Source organism: Mus caroli, chromosome 18 (assembly GCF_900094665.2).
Source record: "Mus caroli chromosome 18, CAROLI_EIJ_v1.1, whole genome shotgun sequence".
Taxonomy (NCBI): domain Eukaryota; kingdom Metazoa; phylum Chordata; class Mammalia; order Rodentia; family Muridae; genus Mus; species Mus caroli.
In genome coordinates, this window is record NC_034587.1 from 44255310 (window position 1) to 44279309 (window position 24000).

The 24000-nt window shown below is 43.9% G+C and overlaps 1 protein-coding gene across 3 annotated transcripts in view; it reads right to left on the minus strand.

Annotated features, from left to right (window-relative positions):
* Sema6a (semaphorin 6A) overlaps positions 1 to 24000 on the minus strand; it is a 118082-nt gene that overhangs the window by 39250 nt on the left and 54832 nt on the right. For all 3 annotated transcript variants that reach the window (XM_021150341.2, XM_021150342.2, XM_021150344.2), the window contains exons 2-10: positions 16849 to 16986; positions 14584 to 14701; positions 10587 to 10647; positions 9583 to 9645; positions 8749 to 8850; positions 4423 to 4513; positions 2304 to 2423; positions 1536 to 1624; positions 397 to 614 (exon numbers count right to left, since the gene is read on the minus strand). In XM_021150341.2, coding sequence (XP_021006000.1) covers positions 397 to 614; positions 1536 to 1624; positions 2304 to 2423; positions 4423 to 4513; positions 8749 to 8850; positions 9583 to 9645; positions 10587 to 10647; positions 14584 to 14701; positions 16849 to 16948 — 962 coding nt within the window. In that variant the 5' untranslated portion in view covers positions 16949 to 16986. The remainder of the gene's footprint in view (positions 1 to 396; positions 615 to 1535; positions 1625 to 2303; positions 2424 to 4422; positions 4514 to 8748; positions 8851 to 9582; positions 9646 to 10586; positions 10648 to 14583; positions 14702 to 16848; positions 16987 to 24000) is intronic.

Here is a 24000-nt window from a genome sequence, read left to right on the forward strand (position 1 = left end):
CTCACTTTGTAGACCAGGCTGGCCTCGAACTCAGAAATCCGCCTGCCTCTGCCTCCCGAGTGCTGGGATTAAAGGCGTGCGCCACCACGCCCGGCTAATCAATTTTTTAATGTGTAAAAAGAGGACAATAAAATTTGCTTTACGGGAAAGGAATCCCATAGAAAGTATTTAGACGTCACTCATATAAATGGAAGATAGTGTTATAACTTAATCTCCCTAAAACCTTAATTTAATAATGCTTATAAATTCTAATTAGTTCATGGATGAAAACTCAGAGCAAAGTGCTTTTTATCTACGAATAGTGACAGCTGCTTTTCTGTCAGTCACAAACCTCCCCCCACCCCTACCCCCTGGGAAAAGGAGCTGGGAAGACCCACACAGCCAGGGCATGGTTACCTGTTATAAGGTGTGGAAAAGGTTGCCAAGACAACATCACGGCCATTAATGCGAATCACATCTGTAACTGCCTGGAGTATATTGAAATAAAAATGAGAGTCTCCAGGCACCGAGCAGTTCAGGCGAGCCTTCAGGAAAGATGTCCACTGCTTCTCCAGGACTCTCTGAGACCCTCCCATGTCATTCTTACAGACCTGAGCCACCCTAGGGAAAACAACCTGCGGGGGGGGGGGGGGGGGGGGGGGGGGGGGGGGGGGGGGGGGAAGAAGCGGACAGGGTAAGGCAGTCATTTCCTTCTGAAATGCGGAAGACCTTAGAAGAAGTTGCCTCTGCTTAACGACGCAATCAGAACAACAAGGTGTTTAATTTAATATTGCGTTTCTAAAATCAGGAACAGAAGAAGAAAAAGAAAAAGGAAAAAAAAAAAAACTCAGCAGAGAAACAGAATGTTTTAAAAGATAAGGCAGTGGCATTTAATACAGAGCCATAAATCCTTCAGGGGATCAGCTCCCAGCCACATAAACTCATTTCCATACAGACTGCTTAGCTTTTATTTCCTCAGACAAAAGCACACTTTGTATGCACCATCTCTGCCATCCTACTGGCTGCCTCTGGGGCCTGAAATCTCATACTTGGAGTGTGAGTCCCTCTACCATGCAAGTCACCCTGGTATTTTATTTGTGCCCTCTAACTTAGTGACCTTGATCAGATGTCTGGTAATAAAATAAAATAAAATAAACTGAAATAAACATCCTGTAACTGCTCTCTTTCTTTCTGCAATAAAACTAAGACTCAGTTTGCCTAAAGATACTGGGTATGTATTGTCTCTGTGGAGTAACTCAATTAAGAGGAGAAATTATACCTGGGAGCTACATCTCAAAACACTTTGAATTCGGTAGGAAAGTAACCAAACATCTGTTGGTTAGATCTTCAGTAGAGATTATTCAAGAGGTTCCCTGTAATTTGTTACTGCTCTGAAAAAGTGGATCAGGTTTCCAGACAGTTTAGTCTGTCACTTCTGGCCATCCCTGTTGTCATCGGGTTCAATTTGCATTTCCAGGTCACTTACAGCAACGCTGGTTCAAAAGTAGGTTTCTGAAAATGTCACCAATAGAGCCAGGGATAGTCTCCCATCTTACCTTCCCCATAGTGTTGTATTCTACTGCAATTTCTCTGAAGAAGAAGTAGATATAGTCCCCGTAATCCACGGCTTGGACAAAGTACGGCTCTGCAGACAAACGGGCACTTTAATTGGAGATATGTCACATAGTGTTAAGGGAATTTTAATCAAGTGTAGCCAAAGACGTGTTATTAATTGGAAGTGTAGGGCTATTAGACATGTGGTTAACACTAACCATTTCTAATGACTTCAGAAGTGCAAGCGCTAGTGATTTCAGAAGGCACTTGAGCCTACAAATTACATCTTTCACAAGCTTTGCAAACCGGCAGTGAAGAATAAGTACATTTTGCAAATCTCTGTAGTTTTATTTTCCACAATGGAATGTCCATATTGCCTAGAGGAGTTTTTGCACATTGCTCCATCACGCTGGCTCACTCAGGGCTGTGAATAGCCCCTTTCCTGTTCCCCACCACCTCCAATCCCCCCCCTTTCCTTTCCATGAATAGTTCAGCTCGTTTCATTGGGGACTCTGAAATGAATTTGAGGCAGGGAAAGATGAATGCGGCGTAGACTATTGTCGCAGCACTGGTAGTTATATTGGTGTTCCAGAAGCCCATGGGAGGGGGGAAAGAGGGGTAAATAAATCAGTTGAGGCAAAAGATGCAATTTACATGGTTTTGACTGTCAGAATCCATTACTAAAATGAATCTACAGTCTGGTCCATCCAGACTCTACATCTCTTATGAGATCCGTATCCCCTACCCGCTTTCTTCTTTTAACTGCTCACCTTTCAACCACTTTGAATCGTGCTTGACAGTCCTGAGGGTAGGGCTGTCTCCGAGGCTCCTGTAAATGACTGCATCAATGGCCAGAAAGTCAGTCACTGTAGCCGAGTAGAGTTTTCCATCTTAGAAGAAAAAGGAAAGAGTTGAACAGGGTACTGAGCAAGGCAGGGACCAGTGACAGTAGAGACATCCCCTGGTCTGCTTTCCCGTATCAGGCAAATGAGATCGGACAACTGGGAAAAATCCAAGAGTCGTTAGGAAAAAGCGTGGCCCCCGTTCCTCACTATTTTGAATTAGGATCATGAGAATTGAAACATTTTTCGTTTTTAAATTGCAGGGCAATTTTTTTCTAAGCAGCAGGGGCAGCTGCAGCAGCTGAGGGAAAAGGGCAAATGAAATATGCTATTTGCTTCACTTGATTAGATGGACCTTGACTGCAAGCTCAAGGCCAAGGACACTGGGATGCTGCTAACTGCCATCAAGCTGTGGTCAACTGGCTTAGAAGGGAGCTCCGAGAAATAAGCGACTTTTAATCAACACAGATTTTAATCTCACTCAGAAATATGGATGACCTGAGCTGGAGCTGGGACTGATTTGGTGTGAGATGAACGGAAGAGGGAGGGTTCAAAGGCTCTAAATGGTTAACCAGATGACTTCTTTAGTCCTGAGAGCCACAGTCCCACAGTCATGTCACTCATGTCACTCATGAAGCCCTGCCAGTCGAGCTTAAATAACAGACAGACCTTTGCTTCTGGATTTCCAAAGTCCCAAAATGGAAGCCCTGTGCTATGCAAGTGGCCAAAGCAAAGAATCAAGGGGTGGAGAGAGCTGGATGCAAATCGTCCCGTCTTTAGAAATTCTCCCTTTGGGGAGACAGGTTTGCTTTTGGGCATGTCCAAAAGGAAAGACAGTAAAGAAAACTGACAATGAGTCTCTGAACTTCTGGCTCTTTTTTAGACTAGCAAATAATCTGCAACAAAAACCAAATGAGATGGTTAAGAAATGGAAGACCTGCGTCAACTGAACAGAAATCGAGTGTACTCGAATTTTAGACAGTTTATTTGAGGTGGGGATAGTGAGATCGCTCAGCGGTGAAAAATATAGGCTGTCCTTCAGAGGACCCAACTTTCATTCCCAGCACCCACATTGTAGCTCACAACCATCTGTAACACTAGTCCCAAGGAGTCTGATGCCCTTTTCAGGTCTTTGAAGGCACCAGGCATGCATGTGCTGCACAAATATACACGTAGCGAAAACACATGTCCAAAAGTTCCCTTCCCAGTTAAGCTAGGCCAGGTGTTTGCTGCCTCAGTGGGAATGGTAGCCAATGGCGTGCCTGCATGCTGGAACAATTGATCCCTCCACATCAACACTTCTCTCTGTATCGCTTCCACAAGCACAGCTGGCAATGATTTCCTAAATACACTTCCCAATTAAAGCCTACTCATATACAAAAACCCCATTAAATTCGAAAATGATGGCTGAGTAGCTACCTCTTCACACCCTGTTCAGCAGGAACCTGGGCCCACCTAGGCAATCATCACCATCTTTTCAGACACTGTGGCCGTTTGGTCAGAGAAAGGCTTGTAGCCCAATCAAATCAATGGCATTTGAGAAGTGCTGCTATGGGAGAAGATTCCAGAAACTTCCTTTTACCTCTCTCCCTTTTGCTCCATGAGAAGCCTCTGAGGTGCTGAGAGCGGCTGTCTCACGAAGAAGGTAATGGAGAATAGGGAAATGGCTAGGAGAGACACACTGCAGACTACTCTTGTAGAGTCCAACTAATGTCAATCCCACTGCCAGTGTTATATCCTCATTGGTGGTTCTACATAAAGTATTCCAGTATCTGAGCCCAAAGTTGTTTTCACTTATGCAGTGCTGTGCTATCAAACTTTCCTGAAATCTCAAAAGCATGTGGGGGTGGCGCAGAGACTCTTTAAAGAAGAAGAAGAAAAACGACTTAGTTTCCCCTCCTAATTTCAAATGGAAGAGGCATTCTTAATTACTGTGTTCACCAGAGAGTCAGTACAACTGTGACTCTACCACTCCTTCCAAGCGAATTCTCAGCCATAGGCTGTAAGATGCAAAAACAACTTAATGAGAAGAAATCAGGTCATTTACCTGCAAACAGAGCGATGTTGGCATGTTTGGCATCATAAGGGCATCTGGCCATTCCGCTAAATTCATCCCCAAAAGTTTCCAAAGTATCGACCTAAATGAAGTAACAGGTCTGAATTACCGCCGGTCCCCGACAATAGTAACGGAAACTGATATTTTAAAAGTGATTAGCATGCAAAGTAATTCATAGGCACCTTGCAAATGCATTCTTGCAAATGCCCTCTGAGGAACATCTACTGGTTTCAGATAAGGAATTGGAGGCTTCTAGAGTTAAGTTACTTGATCAAGACTCTGTAATTAGCCAAGTATGGAATTTGAGTATGTCTGATTGGCTCTTAACTTATTACAACCAACAGATTTCCATATCCTAGCGGAATGGTCAATAAATAAGTGTTTTAAACTAAGGCATTTCTGAGGTAATTACCGGGAAAATCTACCTGCCCCAATTATCTCCTGAGTCATGAACTCTATTGAGACTGAGTCTCTTTTCTGGATTTGTTTGCCTGATGAGCCTTTCCTTTGTGGATTAAGTCCCAGTAGGAGACACTGGAATTTTTCCTCCAGTTCATTGGCAGAGCAGTGTGGCATCAGCCAAGATGAAAAACACTCTTGCCAGCAAAACTCAGATGGCCTCCGCACCTACCAAGCCAGCCTCAGAACGAACTGCTGAAAGTGGAGGCCCTAAAGGGGAGGGGAGGGGCTATCTGCTGATCCCAGAGCCCACCCTGGGCCTTGTTCCTTTACACTAAAGAATATGAGGTTAGAGCTGATGTGCCTGTGAGTTATACTTGGCTTTAATCAGCATGGAGTTATAGAGGCAAAGAGAAAAGAGAGGAGAAAGAGAAGAAACCTAATACCAATTTTAAACTTCCATACTTTTGTACTTGTGGATTTCTTCCTTCTTTTGGACAGAAGGAAAGTCAAATGCATGTCTTTCTTACTTATGGCTATTACTTAGCCTACAGGTAACACACACATGCCAGGCCCATAGGCATTGGTGGATGTGGGGACATCTCCCCAGTTGTTCACTAAATGCCACTGCTCATTCTTCCAGAGCACATTCCCCCATGTCCCTTGAATACCAGTGTAGCCATGTGTCATGCTCTGGCCAGTGACCAGTGAGTATATGCTACCTCTCAGCCTTGGTCCTTTCTGTTTCCCTTCAGCACACTATAGAGGATGGCAGGGCCCTCAGAGATAGCAAAGGTATTCTTGGGAAAGAGCCTGGTCTCTTGAATACCTTCATAGAACAGACCCATCGTCTCCCTGACCACGTGTGACTTGACTATGAGGGGCACATGGAGTAAACCCTTTACATGAGTCAGAGGTTAGCCCACCTTCACCAATGATGCCCCGGCTCCTGAATTTATCCTTGTTTCTTAGCAACTTGCTAGTAGGCAAGAGCTCTGTACCAAATCCAAAAATGATCTCGCTAACATTTCTGTTTTCATACCCACTTCTATCCTAATCCTACTCTTAGCTTAAGGCTATGTTCTCATCCTGGAGCTGCACAGCTTGACCACTGATCTGAAGACTGAGAGAAGATGAGCCCCCCCCCCCAAAAAAACTCACCTGCAGTGAACCAAGCTGCCCAAGTCAAGACACTTGAAGTACCTGTACCTTCTGCTCTAATGTCTCCAACGCAAAGGTGAGACAGGCCTTTCCTGTTGGTAACCACTTTGAGGTAGCCCCTATTTTAAATTACCCTGTGTTTGTAAACTGCATGTCCAAATCACAGAAAACAGAAGTGTTTAAAATGTAACTGTGTTTTGGGGGAAAGAAAATCAAGTCAGAGACATCCTTTAATGTAGTCTCCCTCTCCAGAACATTCTTTACAGGGGTCTTTTTCAGATACATTATCCTAAAAAGAGCTTTCTGTTAAACTTCACAGACTTTGTGGTCTGTAGTTCTGGCAGAAATTCAACTATGGGTCCCTGCGTACACCATGCTATTGGAACGACCTACCCCAAGTGGTGTGTGCCCAAATCCTAAGTTAAGACGAATCTGAGACCTTCCTCTAGGGTGGCGATAGCTACAGCCGAGTCAAAGCAGGAAGCAGGAAAAGGTGATGGGCTGCTTTGTGTCTTTGGATTGGTCTGGAGACTAAACAAATTTAAAAAACAAAACAAGCCAAAAAAAAAAAAAAAAAAACCAACCAAACAAAAAACCTGTACTGTGGGGTCAGCATTACTACAGGCGAGGGACTGTGGGAAATGGAGTGTAGGAAGGTCTACTGAACTATTTTCTACATTAATAATTAATGTGCGATGGGAGGGGGCTCACTGTAGGTGGCGTGGTGCCAACCCTGGACAGGAAATTGTGAACTAAAAATGCAAGCAGGCTGAGCAAGCCATGGGGAGCAAGCCAGTTTGCAGCTTTCCTCTGTGGCTTCTGCGTAGGGTGGTACCACCAAGTTCCTGTCTTAAGTTCCTGTTTTGACTTCCCTCAGTGATACAGCATTACCTGGAGCTGTAAGCCGAAATAAACTCTTTCCTCCCAGATTGCTTTTGGTCATGGTGTTCTAGCAGAGCAATGAAAGCGCTAACACGCCTGTACAACTCAACCCATAACCTGCACTGCAGAACTCCCATCTCTCAGTGCCCTGTGAATCAATCCCCTTGTCCATCTAGACAGGAGGCAGCCCCATCACCTACTCTTAAGAGACAGTCTAGGAGTCCTTATTGTCACCCGTCTTTCCCCGTCTATTATAAAATCTCCCTAGGGTTTTGTTGTTATTTTTGTTTTGTTTGTTTGTTTGTTTGTTTTTACCTATGCATTTCTCAGTGCTTGGCCACAAAAGAAAATCGACCTAAGTTTTCTGAAAGACTCTTTTCTCTTTCCCTCAATCCTGGGGCAACGTACTTCTCCAGTCACTTGACTCGTCCCTTGTCATTTCAGGGTCCAACATTTCAGTACTAGATAAAATGTCTGCTGCTCAGTAGATCATTTCTTGTGCCATGTTTTTGCTTGGGCCACTTCCCCTATCCAGAATGGCCTCAACCTTCATTTGTCTGATGTCCTACTGTACTTTGTGACAAAAGGTATATAGACTGGCTTGTTCATGATTTTTCCCACCAAGCACTGGCTTGGGATGCACCATTTCAGATTTTGAGTAATCATGAGTGTGTTCCTTGCCCTGGAAGGTCTCTGGGTGGTGTTAACATTCCAGCTATGTGATCAGCAGGTGGGAACTTTTAGAGGGCTCTCATCCACCTTGCTGCAGCTCCCACTGACTTTATCTCTGGTGAAGGTAAAAGCATTTGTGCTATGCTTCCCTAACACATCACATCATAGCAATTCCATAGGCCTGTAGCCTTTCTCTTGGGGCTTGGCCTCCCTAATGGCCAACACTTCTCTGCCTTGATAGCCTCAGTGCTTGGCCACAGGAGAAAAATCAATGTAAGCTTTCTAAAGAAAACCTGTGGTCCAAAGAAAAGCTAACAGAGGTGAAGCCAAGATGTTAGAGCATTGGCACCCTGGACCAGCAGCTCAAGAGCTCTTGGATCCTCAGCTGTAAGTCCCCCTTCACTCCTCATACTGGATTTCCTGGGTCTTTGTGGCCAATTTCCTCCTCTTCCTCCTCCTCCTCCTCCTCCTCCTCATCATCATCATTCTTTTTCTTCTCTACTCTTTCTTTTCATGTATAAAAGTCAAAGCAAGTAATGCCATGGCCAAGCAAGCTGGTACAAAATGGAATTAAATTCCTCTCTTGCAAATCTTACAAGGAGAGTCTACAGTTTCAAGCAGCATGCTTTGCCCACATCTTTTACAATAGAAAATTCCTTACCAAGTAAGTGAGTTTTTGTCCTCAGAGAGGGAATACAGGAGTGGAAGGGACAAAGAGGAGGAGAGAGGAAATCCACATGCCATTCATTTTATGTGTTAAGTATGCAGTCTTTGTAACAATAAAGAATAGAGGCTTCAGCCGGGCGTGGTGGCGCACGCCTTTAATCCCAGCACTCGGGAGGCAGAGGCAGGCGGATTTCTGAGTTCGAGGCCAGCCTGGTCTACAAAGTGAGTGCCAGGACAGCCACGGCTACACAGAGAAACCCTGTCTCGAAAAACCAAAAAAAAAAAAAAAAAAGAATAGAGGCTTCTAGAAATCACCTTCACAAGAAATGCTCTTTAAAGATGTTGGTCAATTCTGAACAAACAGGAAGCTTAGAAGCCTGCTCAGGATCACTGTCCTGGAGCAATACACTAAGCTGGATAAGTGAGGGGAACCCATGTGGTGTAGCGTTACCCCACTTCAGTTGATGCACTGTATGATGTCAGTACATTATGGGATACCTCCGAGCAGTGTAGTTGCGACAGACAAATGACAGTTACCCTGTAGTTTCTGCAGGAAGGGTTGAAGGCATTGGTTCCACAGACAAACAGCGTATCATCATTCTTCTTGAGAAGAACTTTAATGAAGTTGTGACATTCATCCTGAAACAGAGTTCAAACTGTTTTTGAATGGAGTCCACTCAGAACAAAAGCCCATTCATCACCACCAGCCATGGTCCACCAACAGCAGGGTTACAGTGTGGAGAGAGTACAGCGGGTAAGGTTACTCAGCTGGGTTCCCCAGCTACATGGTCAAGCTGTTGCTAATGTGAACCAAGAAAGGATGTCAATGTTTATTGCTACAGTAAATACAAACACGGAAGAGATAGGTAACGTGTGTTTCTTTTATGTTACAGAAGAACAGAGAGCCGAATACAGCAACCTCTGATCGTATTAATTTTAATGCCAGATGTTCCAGAGTTCCTTGATGTGCAAGGCTTCTGACTGAAGACTACATCTATGCTGTTAGTTGACCAAAGGCACAAAAGCCTGTGAGTTTGCTGTGCTACTCATGAGTGCTTACACAGACTGGAGGTGTGATCTGGCCTATGAGGTGGGTTACTGGGTTAGGTTACTCAGGAGACCCAATCTGAGTCCATAATCTCTACTGTGCCCTAGGAGTTCTTGATGTAGGCCTAGCAGATGTTGTAATGTTTCATCACATTAAGAGCAGGCTATTTTTGCAAATTAAAGCTTTCAATAAGTTGACGGAAAAAGCAATTACTGGGGGAAAAGGGAATAGCAAGATGCATTCAAATCATCGTCTACGGCAGGAGATAACCGTCAAAAACGTAACCCGGAGTGGCAGCCGCAGGAGAAATGAAAATTGCCTACCTTATGTTTCCCCTTCATCCTGCATGTGTCTACGTCAGCCTGTCTAGATTTCCATGTCAGTTTCTGCAGGGATCAAGAAAGAAATCAATTAGAGCCCAGAGGTTGTTGCATTTGATTTTAGAAGTAAGGGTTCCCTTGGGGCAAGTAGAGGCTGAATATATATTTATTGAAAGCTTTCTACACACCTTCCCCATGAGCAATTCCCCATGAAAACGAAAATATAAGAGAAAGAAAACTTTTTTGCTTAATTTTATGATTCTTTCTGTTCATTAAACTACAGGATGTTCCTCCTTTCGAGATGACGATAAAGGAGAAGCGTGGGAACTTCATATAACCATATCTAAAGCAACTTGCAAATTGTGCTCATTTTAATAAAATGTGTGTGGCTACCCTTTTTGTTCGGTTAATCAATCAGTGTTTGTAGTGAAGTCCTTTCTCTTAAAATATGGAAGTCATTTTCTTAAACATAAAGTAGACATTCGCTCCAGGTGGAGAGGGGTTTAACTCAGGTTGTGTTCCTTCGTGTCAATTCGTGGGCCAAAGCTCCCTCTTCTACTGCAAAGTTTCATTAACTAAATTATCCCCGTGTGGAGTCATGAGGAAAGCGCACGTTAGACGTTATGTATGTCTGGGTAATAATTACATTCCAGCCCCTCATCCATCAAGTAACATTCAGGCTGCATGATGTTGAAGCCATAACGTTGGGACAGTTTTTAATATGTTTTTGGGACAGAATCTTATTTTTGAGAAGTGGTAGTTTCTTTGATAGACATGGCAATATTTTATTAAAAGATTTTTTATTTTACAAATTACAGAACACCCTGAAATGTATATGCACACACTGATGAAATATGTCTTTTGGAATGTGTAATAAACCCTCACTCAACCTAAATCAGACATCACAAAAGGTATGCTACCATCACCCACCCCATTTCAATCACTGCTTTTAAATATGGATTGCCTAAGCATCCCGTTTTAGAAAGATGATTTTAAAAACAACTTACTTTGCTACAGTAAATTTCTTCTGTGTGGGATGTGTCTATATCAACAGTATAAATATGGTCTCTATGAAAGAAAGTCAGACACAAGAGTTAAGACAGTTCATTTTCTACAGAGTAAGTTTATCATGTTCAGGCCAGGTCAATCCATGACAATATTTGTTAAAACACAGGCTGCCCACATGCTAGAAAAAGGAAAGAACTCAGTGTAAGAGATTATCTTGAACCATACCTAGCACTTATGGTGTCCGGTTGACATATGAAAACTTTTGGTAACCATTCTCCTAATCTCAGCACTACTGAGCCGTACATAGAGAGCTCAGCTTGGAAGACTCTGAAGGCTAACCTAGTTCAGAAGCTGGGATACAGGGTCACATTGCTCTTGGTATCTTTAAACTCATGCAACAAGCTGCTTGGTATTCAACGTGTTACATTTGATAATTTGATAGACAAGACGATAGAAAGGTAAAATTGTTTCCAGAAGTGACCCTTTCCTCCACAAGACCACGTTGAATTAAAGTATAAATGAACTTGAGCTAAGGCTGAGACTTTGTGCTTCCGCTTCCTCTCCTGTTCTGTCCTGAGTATGACTGTCTTTACAGTTTGCTGCCAATCTCCCCTTGAAGGGGGAGATGCAGAAACGGCAGCTCAGGTGTGGGGCTATATTTAAACCTCCCTTCTGTGTGAGCAGAGCACAAGGGGTCTTTTTGTCTGGAACTGAGAAGAAAGGAAAGAAAAGAGGCACACTCAGTGGAGGAGGGGGGTGGGGGCTAGCAGGGGTAAATCCAAACAGCTCATTTTCCCTTGAAATAACATTGACTTTTTTCTAAAATGCAGGAAGTCCTGGGGCTGGAAAATTATCCACAGTTTTAAACCAGGACCTCAGGACTCCTGTGTAGACTTTCAAACCTCCTTGTTAGTTAAAAAGACTCAGGGACTGGGGGAGAGGAGAAAGCAATTATTTTTAAGATGTATATATGATATATGTATGTGTGTATTCAACTATGTACATATACACATGAATATTCAATTCTTGACAAAGTCTGTTTACTTCTCTTTCAGAGAAAAAAAAAGACAGAAAACTCATGAATGGTTTTTCACATGGAAATAAAAGAAGAAAGCAGCGATGCTTCCTTGCCTGCTCCTGAACTGTGTGTGCACTGGTGTCTGTGTGTGTGTGTGTCAGTGTGTGTGATTTTGGCAGTGAAAGATGTGCACTTGTGTCAGGGTAAGACTCCGTGAGCCTGCTTTACAAACTGCAGAACTAAGATGCTTCTCCCAGCTTCTGTGGGGGACCAGCATCACTCTGCCCTTTAATTTTGAGGCCGTTTATTGCATTCCCTTATTACTTGTTTGGCTTTACGATGGCGCTGTGGTCAGGCACATTATTAGACTAGAGTTGCCTATGACATTGGAATTGGGTTTGAAATGACTGGAAGCTTTTCCTTGCCCCTCTTCCCTTCGAAACTTAAGTAGAAGCTGAATATATGAATTGTAAATTAACAACTGATTAATATGCATTGGCAGCTCCTCAGAAAGCTCTCAGATTGCCCCCTTTTGGCATGGTCTGTTTATGTTAATTAGTAGTTTAGAGATTAAAAAGAAAGAAGAATTTACAAAGTGGATAATAATAGGAAAGAATTGGAAGGCGTTCTTGCCACCAAACCCCATCAGTCCCTGGGGTTCTGGATGGGACTTGGCTTTGGATCGCTGACTCCGATTGTCTGGGAGAACTGGGAAACCTTTTAAAAAAACAATTCCATGAGGGAAATCTTCTAGACAGTGGCAATCTTTTTCAACATCTCAAAGATCACATGGCTCCAGTGGATAGACATGGTGCTTTATGGTCAACTATAATCCAGGACAAAGGATCATTCCTTGCTGCCTCTGTGCATCCTAGGATGCACACAATGCTCTGACATCTTGAATGTAGCCATTAAAAGACAAACGGGATTTAATCCAAGGACTTCCTCTTTTCCAATCCATTGACTACAATATTGAGTTGTGTTGCCAAACTTGGAACCTGGATGTCTCAGGGCAGGGTTGGGAAATGTGAAATCAAAAGGAGAGGCTCTGCATGTGGCAAGCATAAAACTCCTTTAGAGATTGTTTTGGAGTGTACTGGGAAGGGAGGTGGCTGGGTATGGTATGAATGCAACATGTAAGGTGTCAGACACTTGAGCTTCAGGGAATGGCCAGTCTGTTCCATTGCTTTTGAAAGGAAGGCACTTCTTTCCCCCCTTTCTGTTTCCTTTTCCCTTTCCTTGAGATGGAGAGTTCAGATGCAACTGTCTTAGTTTTAATGAGCTGGAATAATGAATGCTTCTTAGTCGACACAACACCTGGCTCCTAATTTTCCTATTGCCCTGAGCCTGCAACCCACACCTATGCTAAATCACTGGCTACAAGGGCTGTCTGTTTCCATCATTTTTGTTCCCAGTGCATCGACTGTGAAAAGAACAATTCATGGGCAATACTGGAGTCAACCTATTTTTCACAGGTTCCATGTTTAATCATTTGTTTTGCTCAGCCATTTTTTTTTAACATTATAAGTGTAATCTTGCTTTGCTACATGGTAGGAAATTAACAAGGATACCGAGAAAGGAGCTTCCATGCTTCCAAAGAGGTGGGTATTGAGGCTTCACTGGAATGTTCCATAATGAATAGCTACAAAGGCTGCTCTCAGGCAACAGCTATTAGACGGTTATTAACACGGGACGAAGCGTTTCACTTCTCAGTGGGCAGCACAGGACAGGGAGTGGCTGTGTGGTCCACCTCACAGCCAGTCTACCCTCGTTCAAATCCGACAGCTTTTATTGGGCCCACTGACTTCTCATCTCTGTCCCTTGAAATCCTTCTACAAGAAGTGGGGAAGGCAAATTGACACTTACGAAGTTATGACCACATGACCAGCATGAGGGTCATTTATAAAGTGTGGGTTTTTTTTTTTAAGTGTTAATTTTTGGTTCTTGCAGCCAAGGGTGTGCTGGGCTTGGAGGCATTCATGACACTTGCGACACTTCCAAGGAAGCTGGTACTGCTGTTATTCTAGCTGTCCTGGTCCTTGGCTCACAGCCACATATGAACATCAGTCATCTTTTTCCTGATGTGAAATGACTCATCTCTTTGGAGCTATGTAAGTCTCCAGAGGAACAGCTCAGGATGGTCCTCCCTGAGTGAGCTACATAACCCAAACCTGGCAATTGTGAGAAACGGGTTGATTTGGACACCTCCTGTGAATTGTCATCTCTACAGTTCCACACATCAGCACGGGCTTCATGAAGATACCTGCCTAACCTCTCACCTGGCAGGGGCCACATACTGCCCGAGAAGCCATGGAGCAACTGAACACAGCAGTATAAGAACAAACAAACAAACAAAAGCCCAAGTCCATGTGACCTCAGTCTGGGTGGCATTCTTATGATGGCACTCTGCTTCAGGACAGCAGTATGTCCACATGCCATTTCCCAAAGGACGAGTGAAGCGTAATATTACTGCCAAATACAGAACACTTAAGAAACATACACACTATTGTACTTTCTCTGCTCACTATTATCACTCGGTCAAAGAACTGGCAAACATCCAATGCAAACGTGCAAATAGCTATAATAGACACACATCTCTGCACACTATATAGTACATGTCAATACATCCAAGTCAGTTTAACAAACAACAGTCAAGTAGTGGAGTACTCGACTGTGTACTTGAGTAAATATTTGCATATATGTTCAAGAAACACAGTGGCTTAGTTGAGCTGTAAGCCTCAAAATATGTAATTATTTCTCTGTAAATCCACATAAGGTTAAACAGACATAGAAAAATCCCCAAAAGGTTAAACAGACATGGAAAAATTCTTGAAAGAAGGATTGCTTGACAAACACAAGTAGGTTTTAGCTGAAATAACATAGTAAGGGACCTCAAGTTCTTAGAAAGATGCATCGTGGGTGGGTGGGGACAGGAACCTTCAGGTCCTCTGCTGGTGCAGGCAAGGAATGTCTCTTACCGAGCAGCAACGTAGAGGGTTCTGTTCATGATCATGATCATCTGGATGTCCAGCCTGTGCCTCTGTGTGGTGTTCCGTCCTGGCTTGTGGCCCACAAACACCGGATACTGTTTTGTATCTGTGAAAAAGGAGGAGACAGGGTAAGAGAAGGAAATGCTGATCAAGCCAAGAATCAATGGGGCCAGTGCAAGGAGGAGGAAGAGGAGGAGGAGGAGGAGGAGGAAGAGGAGGAGGAGGGCCACAGAACAAAACCATGTTTTAATTCAGACCATGCCACCATTTCCCATCTCCAGCAGAGCTGTTACTTCAGGAAACACTCTGAGAATACTTCTTGAGGATGATCGAGTTACACTTCAGTTCCAGATGATAATAAGCCTGGTCTTAGCATTTCTAAGCGTCACAGTTTCTGAGGGTTAAACTTGCTGGTCAACCCTTAGCACGAAGGTGCTCTTTTCTTCTCCAGTTTTCTTTTCATCTTCTGTGGAGTGCTAAGCCTGAGGGGGCAGGCTGCCAAAGATCTTGTCTCCGGACAAAACTATTTCAAAGCTGCCTTCCCCATCAATCACCACAAAGGCAATGTGGTCTGGAGGCGAGAGCCTTCATCCAGGAGCCAGAAGAAAAATACAGTCTCCACAGGCGTCCGGGTGGAATAATCTACCATTGAGGGCAGCCCTGCTAGGTTGGTTGGCATTCTAGGAACTGTGGGAAGTGCACACTGGAGCTAAGCAATTGGCTAATCTCACAGAGAAGTGGGCTTTGACAGGACAGGGTCAAAGTGAGTGTAGCCAGTCGGGTGATCAAGCAGACTCCATGAGCACATTTCTTTCCGCTAGTGCTCTTTGGTTGAGTCTGTGATGTGTAATAATATCTGACCTTTAGAAATACCTGCATCTCAACATCTCTGTTTCTAAACCTATAGTCTCCAGAGCATTGGCAACCCTCCAAAAAGTGGAAAGAAAGATGAGTCACATTCAAAAGGCTATGATTTCTGGGGAGTTATAGGGAGGTAACTATGAGTGGGGAACCATTCTCAGATTCATGCCTGGATGACTGTACTTTAACCCCATGGTATCTGGGCTTTCTCACAGCAGTGTGTTACTAGAGAGCTTCAATATACTTTATTTCCAAATAAGCTTGTCATACAATCATCTTAAGCTTTTTCTTCCAGGATTCTTTAATTTCTTGTATCTGGTCATCATTGGGGTTTGCTATGGCAACGCCTCTATCTCCTTTATCATGGGATTGTGTGACCATTAATGATTGCCAATAACATGTTTGGGCCAGGGTTCCTATTGAAGTGGAACATCAAAGATAGAAATCTAGATAGAAATGGAGATGGAGATAAATCTATGGTTATTTGATGCCAAATCCTATGTGAGGGGAACATGGCTACTTCAGAAGTGGTAGCATTGACCTTTGACCTTCTGTCCACCCACTGTTATATAATTCAGGCGTGGCTCCTCATCTTTGTATATAAAATCATCTCCTTCTCCAGAAATCCCAGCTGGAAGCTCAGCACTGGTGTATCTACTTTCTGTGTAATACCCTGGACATCTTTTGGTATGGTCCACTCACTGTTTGGGAATAACTACATAGAAAATGGTACTTGACAAAAATGTTGTCCACCTTTACTGGGACACAATTGCCTTTTGGAGGGAGACAGTAAAATAGGAATCGGGAATTCTTTCCAAAACAGAGGGAAGACTTTCCTCTTTTAGGGAGTCACCAGAAGTTCTAGTTATGTCAGCATCTACCTCTGACAAAAACCAGGTATCAAAATAAAGTTACAAATGGAATGAATCTTCTACAGCCAAAGCCAGCCCCTTGCTGAGAGTAGCAAGCTTCTAAGGCTTTTTTTTAAAGTTATTATTTTTCTTCTTAAGTATGTAAAAACACCCATTATTTTATACATAAAGGTTACAAATTAAAAACATAACACTCTCAGTCCTCAAATGTCAGCAATATTCTCTCCTGTAGCTGGTGTGGAGGCAGGAGTATGCCTCTATGTGTCGAGTAAAATTTCATCAGGAGGCTCGAGGGACATTTCAAAGGCTTGCTGGTGTTGCTACAACACTTGATGAAGCTATGAACAGTCTCCCTAACCATCCAGCTCTGTCCGACCAACCTGCTGTGAAATCACCTATCCTTGTCACACATGCAGTTGAAAATGACTGGGCCTCTTCGGGTTCCTTTTAACTTTTGGCTGGGCTGATGCAGGCTAAGGTGCCCTCAAAAGCCAAGTGAGAGTGACAGTATGATACTTACAGTTGCCATGCGAAATACTGATTGGCTCAGAATCTTCTGGGAAACCAGCCCCAGCGCAGTGTAGCAGTGTGAGACACAGCAGTAAGGCTGCTGGCCGCATAGTAGGTTCAGCGGGGAGGCTTGCTTCTCTACTTCACCCTGCCAAAGAGCAAAGGAGCCTGCTTACTTCTCGTTTTCTCTCTTTTTGCAAGTCAGCTTCATTCAGTTCTATAAAATCCAACGGTCTTGAAGATGATTCAAGACAAAAGGCTTCTGTTCTCTGCCTTGGCCACAGTGAATTCATTGGTCATACTGTATTACATAAAGACAGTGCCCGGTACCCACTGGACCCAATGTCACCCCTGGCACCACATACTTTTGCAAAAAGCCTCACTTCCTTTGACCAGACCGTTACAGGCCCTGGTAGCTGCAATCTCACAGTTATAAAACTCTGGGTTCCAAGAAGTATGAACAACTGCAAGCATTTTTTTTTTCTTTTCCTTTAAAGAGGTTTACAGAGGTCAAAAATTGCCATCTTTAACAGGTTTTGTTTGTTTGTTTGTTTGTTTGTTTTGGCCAGTCAAGAATCTCTCAGAAATGTGATGCCATGGTCAGTAGTGAAGAATGCTGATAATGATCTAGACTCCCAGCTTCAATGTAAGTCAGAACACATGCCATACTATGACCCAGTGGCACTATGACGGTATCATACCTCTGTCTCTAGCATGTGAGACACACACACACACACACAACTGACCCCATTTTCTTATTTCCAATAGAACCCCTTACTTAGTAGAGTTGAGATGTTGACCTCGTTTGTCACTTCACAGTGACTTCAGACCTAAGTGGAAATTACATAATCTATTTTGTACTAAAATATAATTATGTTGTCATCCCCTTTCCTCCTTCAATCACCTCCCATGTCCATTATTCCAAATCAAACTCTCTTTTCTTTGACACACACACAGTCACACACATACACAGACACACACACAGACACAGACACACACACAGACACACACACACAGACACACACACATACACAGACACACACATACACAGACACACACACACACACACAGACACACATACACACACAGTCACACACATACACAGACACACACACACACAGACACACATACACACACAGTCACACACATACACAGACACACACAGACACACACACAGACACACACACACACAGTCACACACAGACACACACACACACACAGACACACATACACAACCTGCTAAGTCCGATTTGTGTTACTTGTATTATATGATTTGAAGGCCGACCACTCCATATGAGGAGGCTCATCCTGGAGAAGACCAATCCTCACTTTCTCATCAATTGTTAGTTGCCTATGGTTCTTCACCTGGGGGTACACAGTCTACTTTTTAAAAGAACAACGTTTCTGATTCTGTGACGAGAATCAGTACTGGCCTCTTGGAACATCATTGCTGATTTTTAAAAAAGAGAATCGTATCTCTGTGCATGGGTTTTGCAACAATACTGCTCAGCTGAGCTGTATTCTGTTAAGGCAGCTTTTATGTGGAGCAGGATCCTTCTACAGCTCAAAAAAAGAAAAGTCCCAGGGAGCTGCTGGATACAGTGAACACAGCCTCATGCTACAGTAAATACCACATCACTCTCAGGAGGATTTCAAATAAGCATTGATGTATCAGGGAAATTAACGTAAAATGGGCTATCGTTTCATCTTCCCAGAGAAGCGGTCTTTGAAGCAGCCTGCCAAAGATTATCTTTTTTTTGAACAAAGCTATTCTGTAGTAGTCCATCAATCATTTAAGATTTGTGTTTAGAAATGTCAAACCTAGTAACCTAAATGTCTTTGAAAGTTAATTTGGCAAACAAACTACTAACTTACGCTTTCTGGAACACCATTTAATATTAGATACCTATGTCTCTTTTCTTCATGCCAAAAAAAGCATTAACAAGTCCCGGGTGCATTGTAGGTTATAATTTCACAGACACAGCTGGGTCTTAATCATTTCTTCAACCGAAAAGTGCACATTAATTAATTTGCTTTATCTCAAAGAAAAATCAAAGCGGGGAAGAAGTCGAGAAAAAAGCCTAAACAATTCTATATCTCTATCTCTGATGTGCAGATTAAAATTGAACTTCGAGTGATTACTCGTTCGCAAAGGCAATCCATTCCGAGGAGACATAGCGTGTATTTACAGGATGGTTGACAACAGGTCCATTCATTCCCTTCTTCGCCTGTACTCCCTAATCTGGGGCATGTGAATACAAAGGAAAGAGACTCTCAGGTCCCCATTGCTTCTCTGGAGCCCTGTTCAGTATGACATTAAGGGGGGGAGGGGCAATCAGTAGTCAGAGTGCCTAAAACACAAACACGGCTCACATCAGCGGTCACATTTTGGGTGAGGAAACATGCGGCAAGGAACAGCAGCAGCAGCAGCAGCGTTACCCGGGGCAGAATTACAGCCTGAGTTCACAGCATGGAGCACAGTAAAGGAGACACAGGAAGCAGAGCCGCATCCCCTTAGAATGTTGGGAAATACAGAGCATGTATTTTAAAGATATTTTTCTGTACATGACTAACTAGCCCCTACCCTGTCACAGCTGCATCCACTCCACTTTTAAAAATTATATCTTAACTCTTCCCACCTTACGATGACATGGGGTGAAATCCCCAAGTCCTGAAGTTGGCAGGATGAACAGTGTAGAGAAATCTGTGCTGTAATTCCATGGCTTCTCTTAATGTGTCTGTAGAGACAACATCACAATTCAGACGTGCCTGGGCTCTTTACCAGGAGGGAATAGTTCATTCTCTCCTCTGTCTTCCCATCATCGGGCGGTTAACAAGTTCATCACATGGATGAAAGTGGTCAAACTAAGCGGGCCTTGCCAAGTTGATCTTGTGGGACCAGTATCTACACACATAAATGAGAGGATGCTGCCTGATTTAAAGACCACATGGGGTTGCCCCGCTCACTGTCTGCAAGTCCAGCTATGGATACCATTAGCTTGTGGACCTGACTGTACAGATACAACTTTTGATTGTTTTGGTAGACACAATGGAAATCTTCCAGAATGTTCACGCTCAAAGAAGGTTTTAATCGTGAGTGGTAGTGATGTGAAAACATGTCCTGAAACCCCTAACGATGTCCTTGAATAGAGGGAGAAAATAATGGTATTGCTGGGGCTATGAAGTTTCAGCAATCCCTTTAAAAACACATCTTCTACTGACATCATAGGAAGTTTTAACGATAATCAATAATTCACATGGTTGTTATAAGAAGGAAGGACACGCTAATAATGTGACCCTAGGCAGCTCAGTCAGCCTGGCTGGTTCTCCATTTTGTCACCTGTAAAATGTAAGGACAGGAAATGGGGTAAATCCATAAAAGCCCCAAGGCTGAGACTGTATGTGTTCCAGAGAAGGAAAAAAAGGGGAGAAGAAGAGAGAAAAGAGTCTAGGTGGTGCAACAAAGGGAGTGACCCTGAGCCAGGCCACCCTGCTTTTCTAGGCTAAGGTAACCATCAGGTAGCAGGGAGAAGAGTTGGAGGAGCAAGTTTGAGCCCAGACTGAGGGGAGGTGCTAAGATGGGAAAAAGAAGTCAGGTTCTGAGATTATGACAAGTCAGGCAGAAAAAGTTCCAAGGACCTGGGAAACATGCTTTTCAGGTCAGTCATGCTAACAGGCCCTTCTCTCTCCAGTTTCTCCTGATTATTCTGACACAGTCTGTGGATGGAGAAGTGTAGACAATCTGTGTGCACATGCGTGGTACTGTGCATGATGAACAGGAGATGTGGAGAAAGACCTTACATGGGCCTAGTGGGTGCCAATGGACCCAGCATAGAAGGCTGGGCACATTTCATCTGTTGGTGCCAAGAACACTAGCATCTCGAGGTCAGCGGGGTCAAGCATAGGTCTGATGATTATGGCAATCCCGACAGACTGGGCCTGATCGTGCCCAGATAAGGAAACTGAGGCCCAGGCAGCTGGCTAAGTCACATTTCTAGGTAGCCCATAGTAAACATTTACAGCGCATTAGGGAACAGCAACAGCAATGATCACCAAAGGGGAGAGCTAGCTCTCAGCCCCCGATCTGTGTGATTGCAAAGTTTATGTCCTTCCTAGGACATCAAGGAAGGGGAACAGCAAAAAAATAAGCGAGGCTGTAGGTAGAAACTTCACTTAAGATAATAATCGAATACAGGTTGATGCATCTTTGCTTACGTGGCTAGAGCGACTGAAAGTCCCTAATGGCTTCAGTCATAAAAATCCATAAACTGAGTATACAGTAACTTTCAAAACATGTAGGCTCTCAGGCTCGTTCCATTTTATGGGCCTGTGATCACAGGCCTAAGGTGATGGAAAGATGCAAACGTGTCTCAACCCCAGACTTAGGAGGGATTGTGATTATGTCAGAGCACCACTGTGTTAAGTGGGACCATTTGCCTCCTTCCTGCCTCACTTGATGGTGATGTTTTAAAGTCAGATGTCTTGTAGAGAGTAGCGTCATTTGTTAAGGCTAAGAACAAGGCTGCCTGCTCCTGTGGCTGATAAACAGATCGGATACCTCTCGAGCCAGCGAGGAACCTTCACCCACACGGAGGTGTGAAAGCAGGGTGTTTGTGCAGAAAGCCCAGCTCACTGAACGCTGGAGACCAGCCAGAGATAGAAACTGCTGATTATTCTCACACTAGAGGAAAATGTAAAGCATTAATGAGCGCTTAAATAGTAGGTGTCCTTCACTGACCTGGACAGGCCTGCTTCAAGGACTCGTGAGAAGGATGCTGCCGTCCACAGGATGTGGAGGAGAGCGAGAGAACACTTCCCGAATGAAATTAGAAACAACTTGGGCCCATTGATTGTGGTGGAAATGGTCAGTGTGCAGGCTTCAGAGGACCAAGAGGTAGAACCACCTGTCCTGGGATGTTTGCATTAAGAGCTAAGGTTCAAAGAAAATGTGAGAAATCACTCTAGCCTCTTAATAAAGCATCGGCCTCTTAATACAGCCTCATCGCTCTTCTTCTCGGCCATTAACAGAGACATAAAAGCGTCCGTTTTAGAGGAAAAGGAAATGCCACAGACCTAACTTCAACACATTTTGGAGGGTTCAACACATCAATGGAGGGTTGTAATAAATATCGACTATGTATAATAGATGATCCATTTCGGGTCTGAAACCGCTGGCACAGAGGCACACAAGGGCAGTTGTGAATTCGGCAGAACTTGTAGAACTTTTATCTTATTTGTATTTTTTTTTCCATAAAGGCTTTCCATCTTTCAGATGGAAGAAGGCATAGCATGATTTTTTGGTTCTTATTTCTAGTGTACCTTCTCCTCCCGACCCCCACCATTCCCGAACATGTGCCTCTGAGCCAGTGCCTTCTGTGGACTTCGCTTAGATGCTTCAGATAGAATCTAAAGGCTTATGCGGTCTCCACCACTGTAGTCACGATCTCTCCGCAGGCCTCAAAACAGAGGCAAGCGATCTTGATCTCAGAAATCAGCAAGACCCAACCCTGCGTGCCCATGGCATGCCCAGCTTTTTGCCATCTCCACCTCTTTTAAACTTTAAAAAATATTGCTGAACTCAAATTTCGGCTCCAGCTGCAGCAACAAACGCTCCTTTCATCTCACTGTTAAGAAAACCGAGACCCCGAGAAGCGGGGTCATTTGCCAAATGTGGATCTTAAGGCAAGTGGCAAAGCCAAACAGCAGTTGAGGGCTCCCTGCTCTTACGTGGCGCTCTCCCCGACATGACGCTGCCTTCAGAAAAGGAGCCAAAATTCATTCATTTCTCCTTGGCTTATTGCCTGATGTTCACTTGATTTTCATCTCACTGACTGTTTTCTACGAGAAGCCAGGCACACTGTGTGGAGGCGCTGATGCGGGGATGGGAACCCCGTGAATATGCCCTGGACCTCTCGTGAGTAGTGGCTGGGTCTGACAGCGCTTGGCGTCACACCAAAATAGAACAGAAGTACAACAATACCTTTTCAAAAGTGGCTAAGATTTTACTTCGGGCTGGGGTGTTGCTGAGGTAAGTGGGGCGAGAAGACCTGCAGAAACTTGGGGAGAGCCCAGGTGGGTTTTGTGAACATCACTGCTCTACAGGTTCAGACAGCTCAGATGTAAGGACCACACCGACGCAGCTACGGACAGCTTCATGCTGGTTGGACTTTGAGACACTCACTTTGGTCCAATTCTTGTACCAGAAGAAATTTTAAGGAAATTCAAACATTTGTCCATGTAATGGATGGATTTTTTTAATTTATTTATTTCATTTCAGTTAAAGTATTGTAACTCAGTATGAAGATTGGGTCTGATGACTTTCTTCTAAGGATGGGACAGAAACCAGAGGGTAGAGGTACTCTAAGGTGCAAACTCAAGACGTCCTTATGGATGGCCAGAGCTAAGCAGGTGGGTCATTGTACATCAGTGGCCCTAATTTTCTGCACATTTTATTAAAATCGACACACCTTGGGCATAAGGTACTTTGCCCAGGTGCTTACAAGAGTACGTGCAGAATGACTTCAAAAGAGCAAACTACAGAAATTCAAAGACTGGGGCTTTTCATGCCCTCATCACTACATAGGGGTTGGAAAGGATAGCTCTCTAATAATTTATCATCTGTTTTCTCTTCATACTGTTAATAGGGAAGAGAACCCCCCCACCCCACCCCACCCCCACCCCACCCCCACCCCGTGCCACAGTTGTAACTTCCCAAGCTCTCCTCTCTCTGGCATGCTGGGCTTCCACCCCTGTGGGGAGGTATTCTTTCCCTACTTTGGAATCAACTTCAAACATGGCTCAGAAGAAATCCAAACAACATGAGAAAGAGCCCTGCCCCCTCCCCGTCCCCCGCCCGCCCCCACCCCCAGTCTCCCCCGATGCTACCAATCATGAATAACTGAAGCTCTAAAATTCTACAAAACTACTTGTAAATGTTTGCCTTTGTTAAAAAAGAGGGCAGAGCATTTCTCTTGCGGTCAGGTCCTCTGGTGCTGGCTGCCTACACCACCCTGCCTTCTGTTCCCTGCTCTCGGATGCTTTCCTTGCACGCTGAAAGCCAAAAATAGAACTTATAATTGACTAATGGCTTCTGATTGTACAAAAAGAGACATACTATCATGACAGGGACTGCTCCCTAATAGAACATTCTCCTCTCGACACT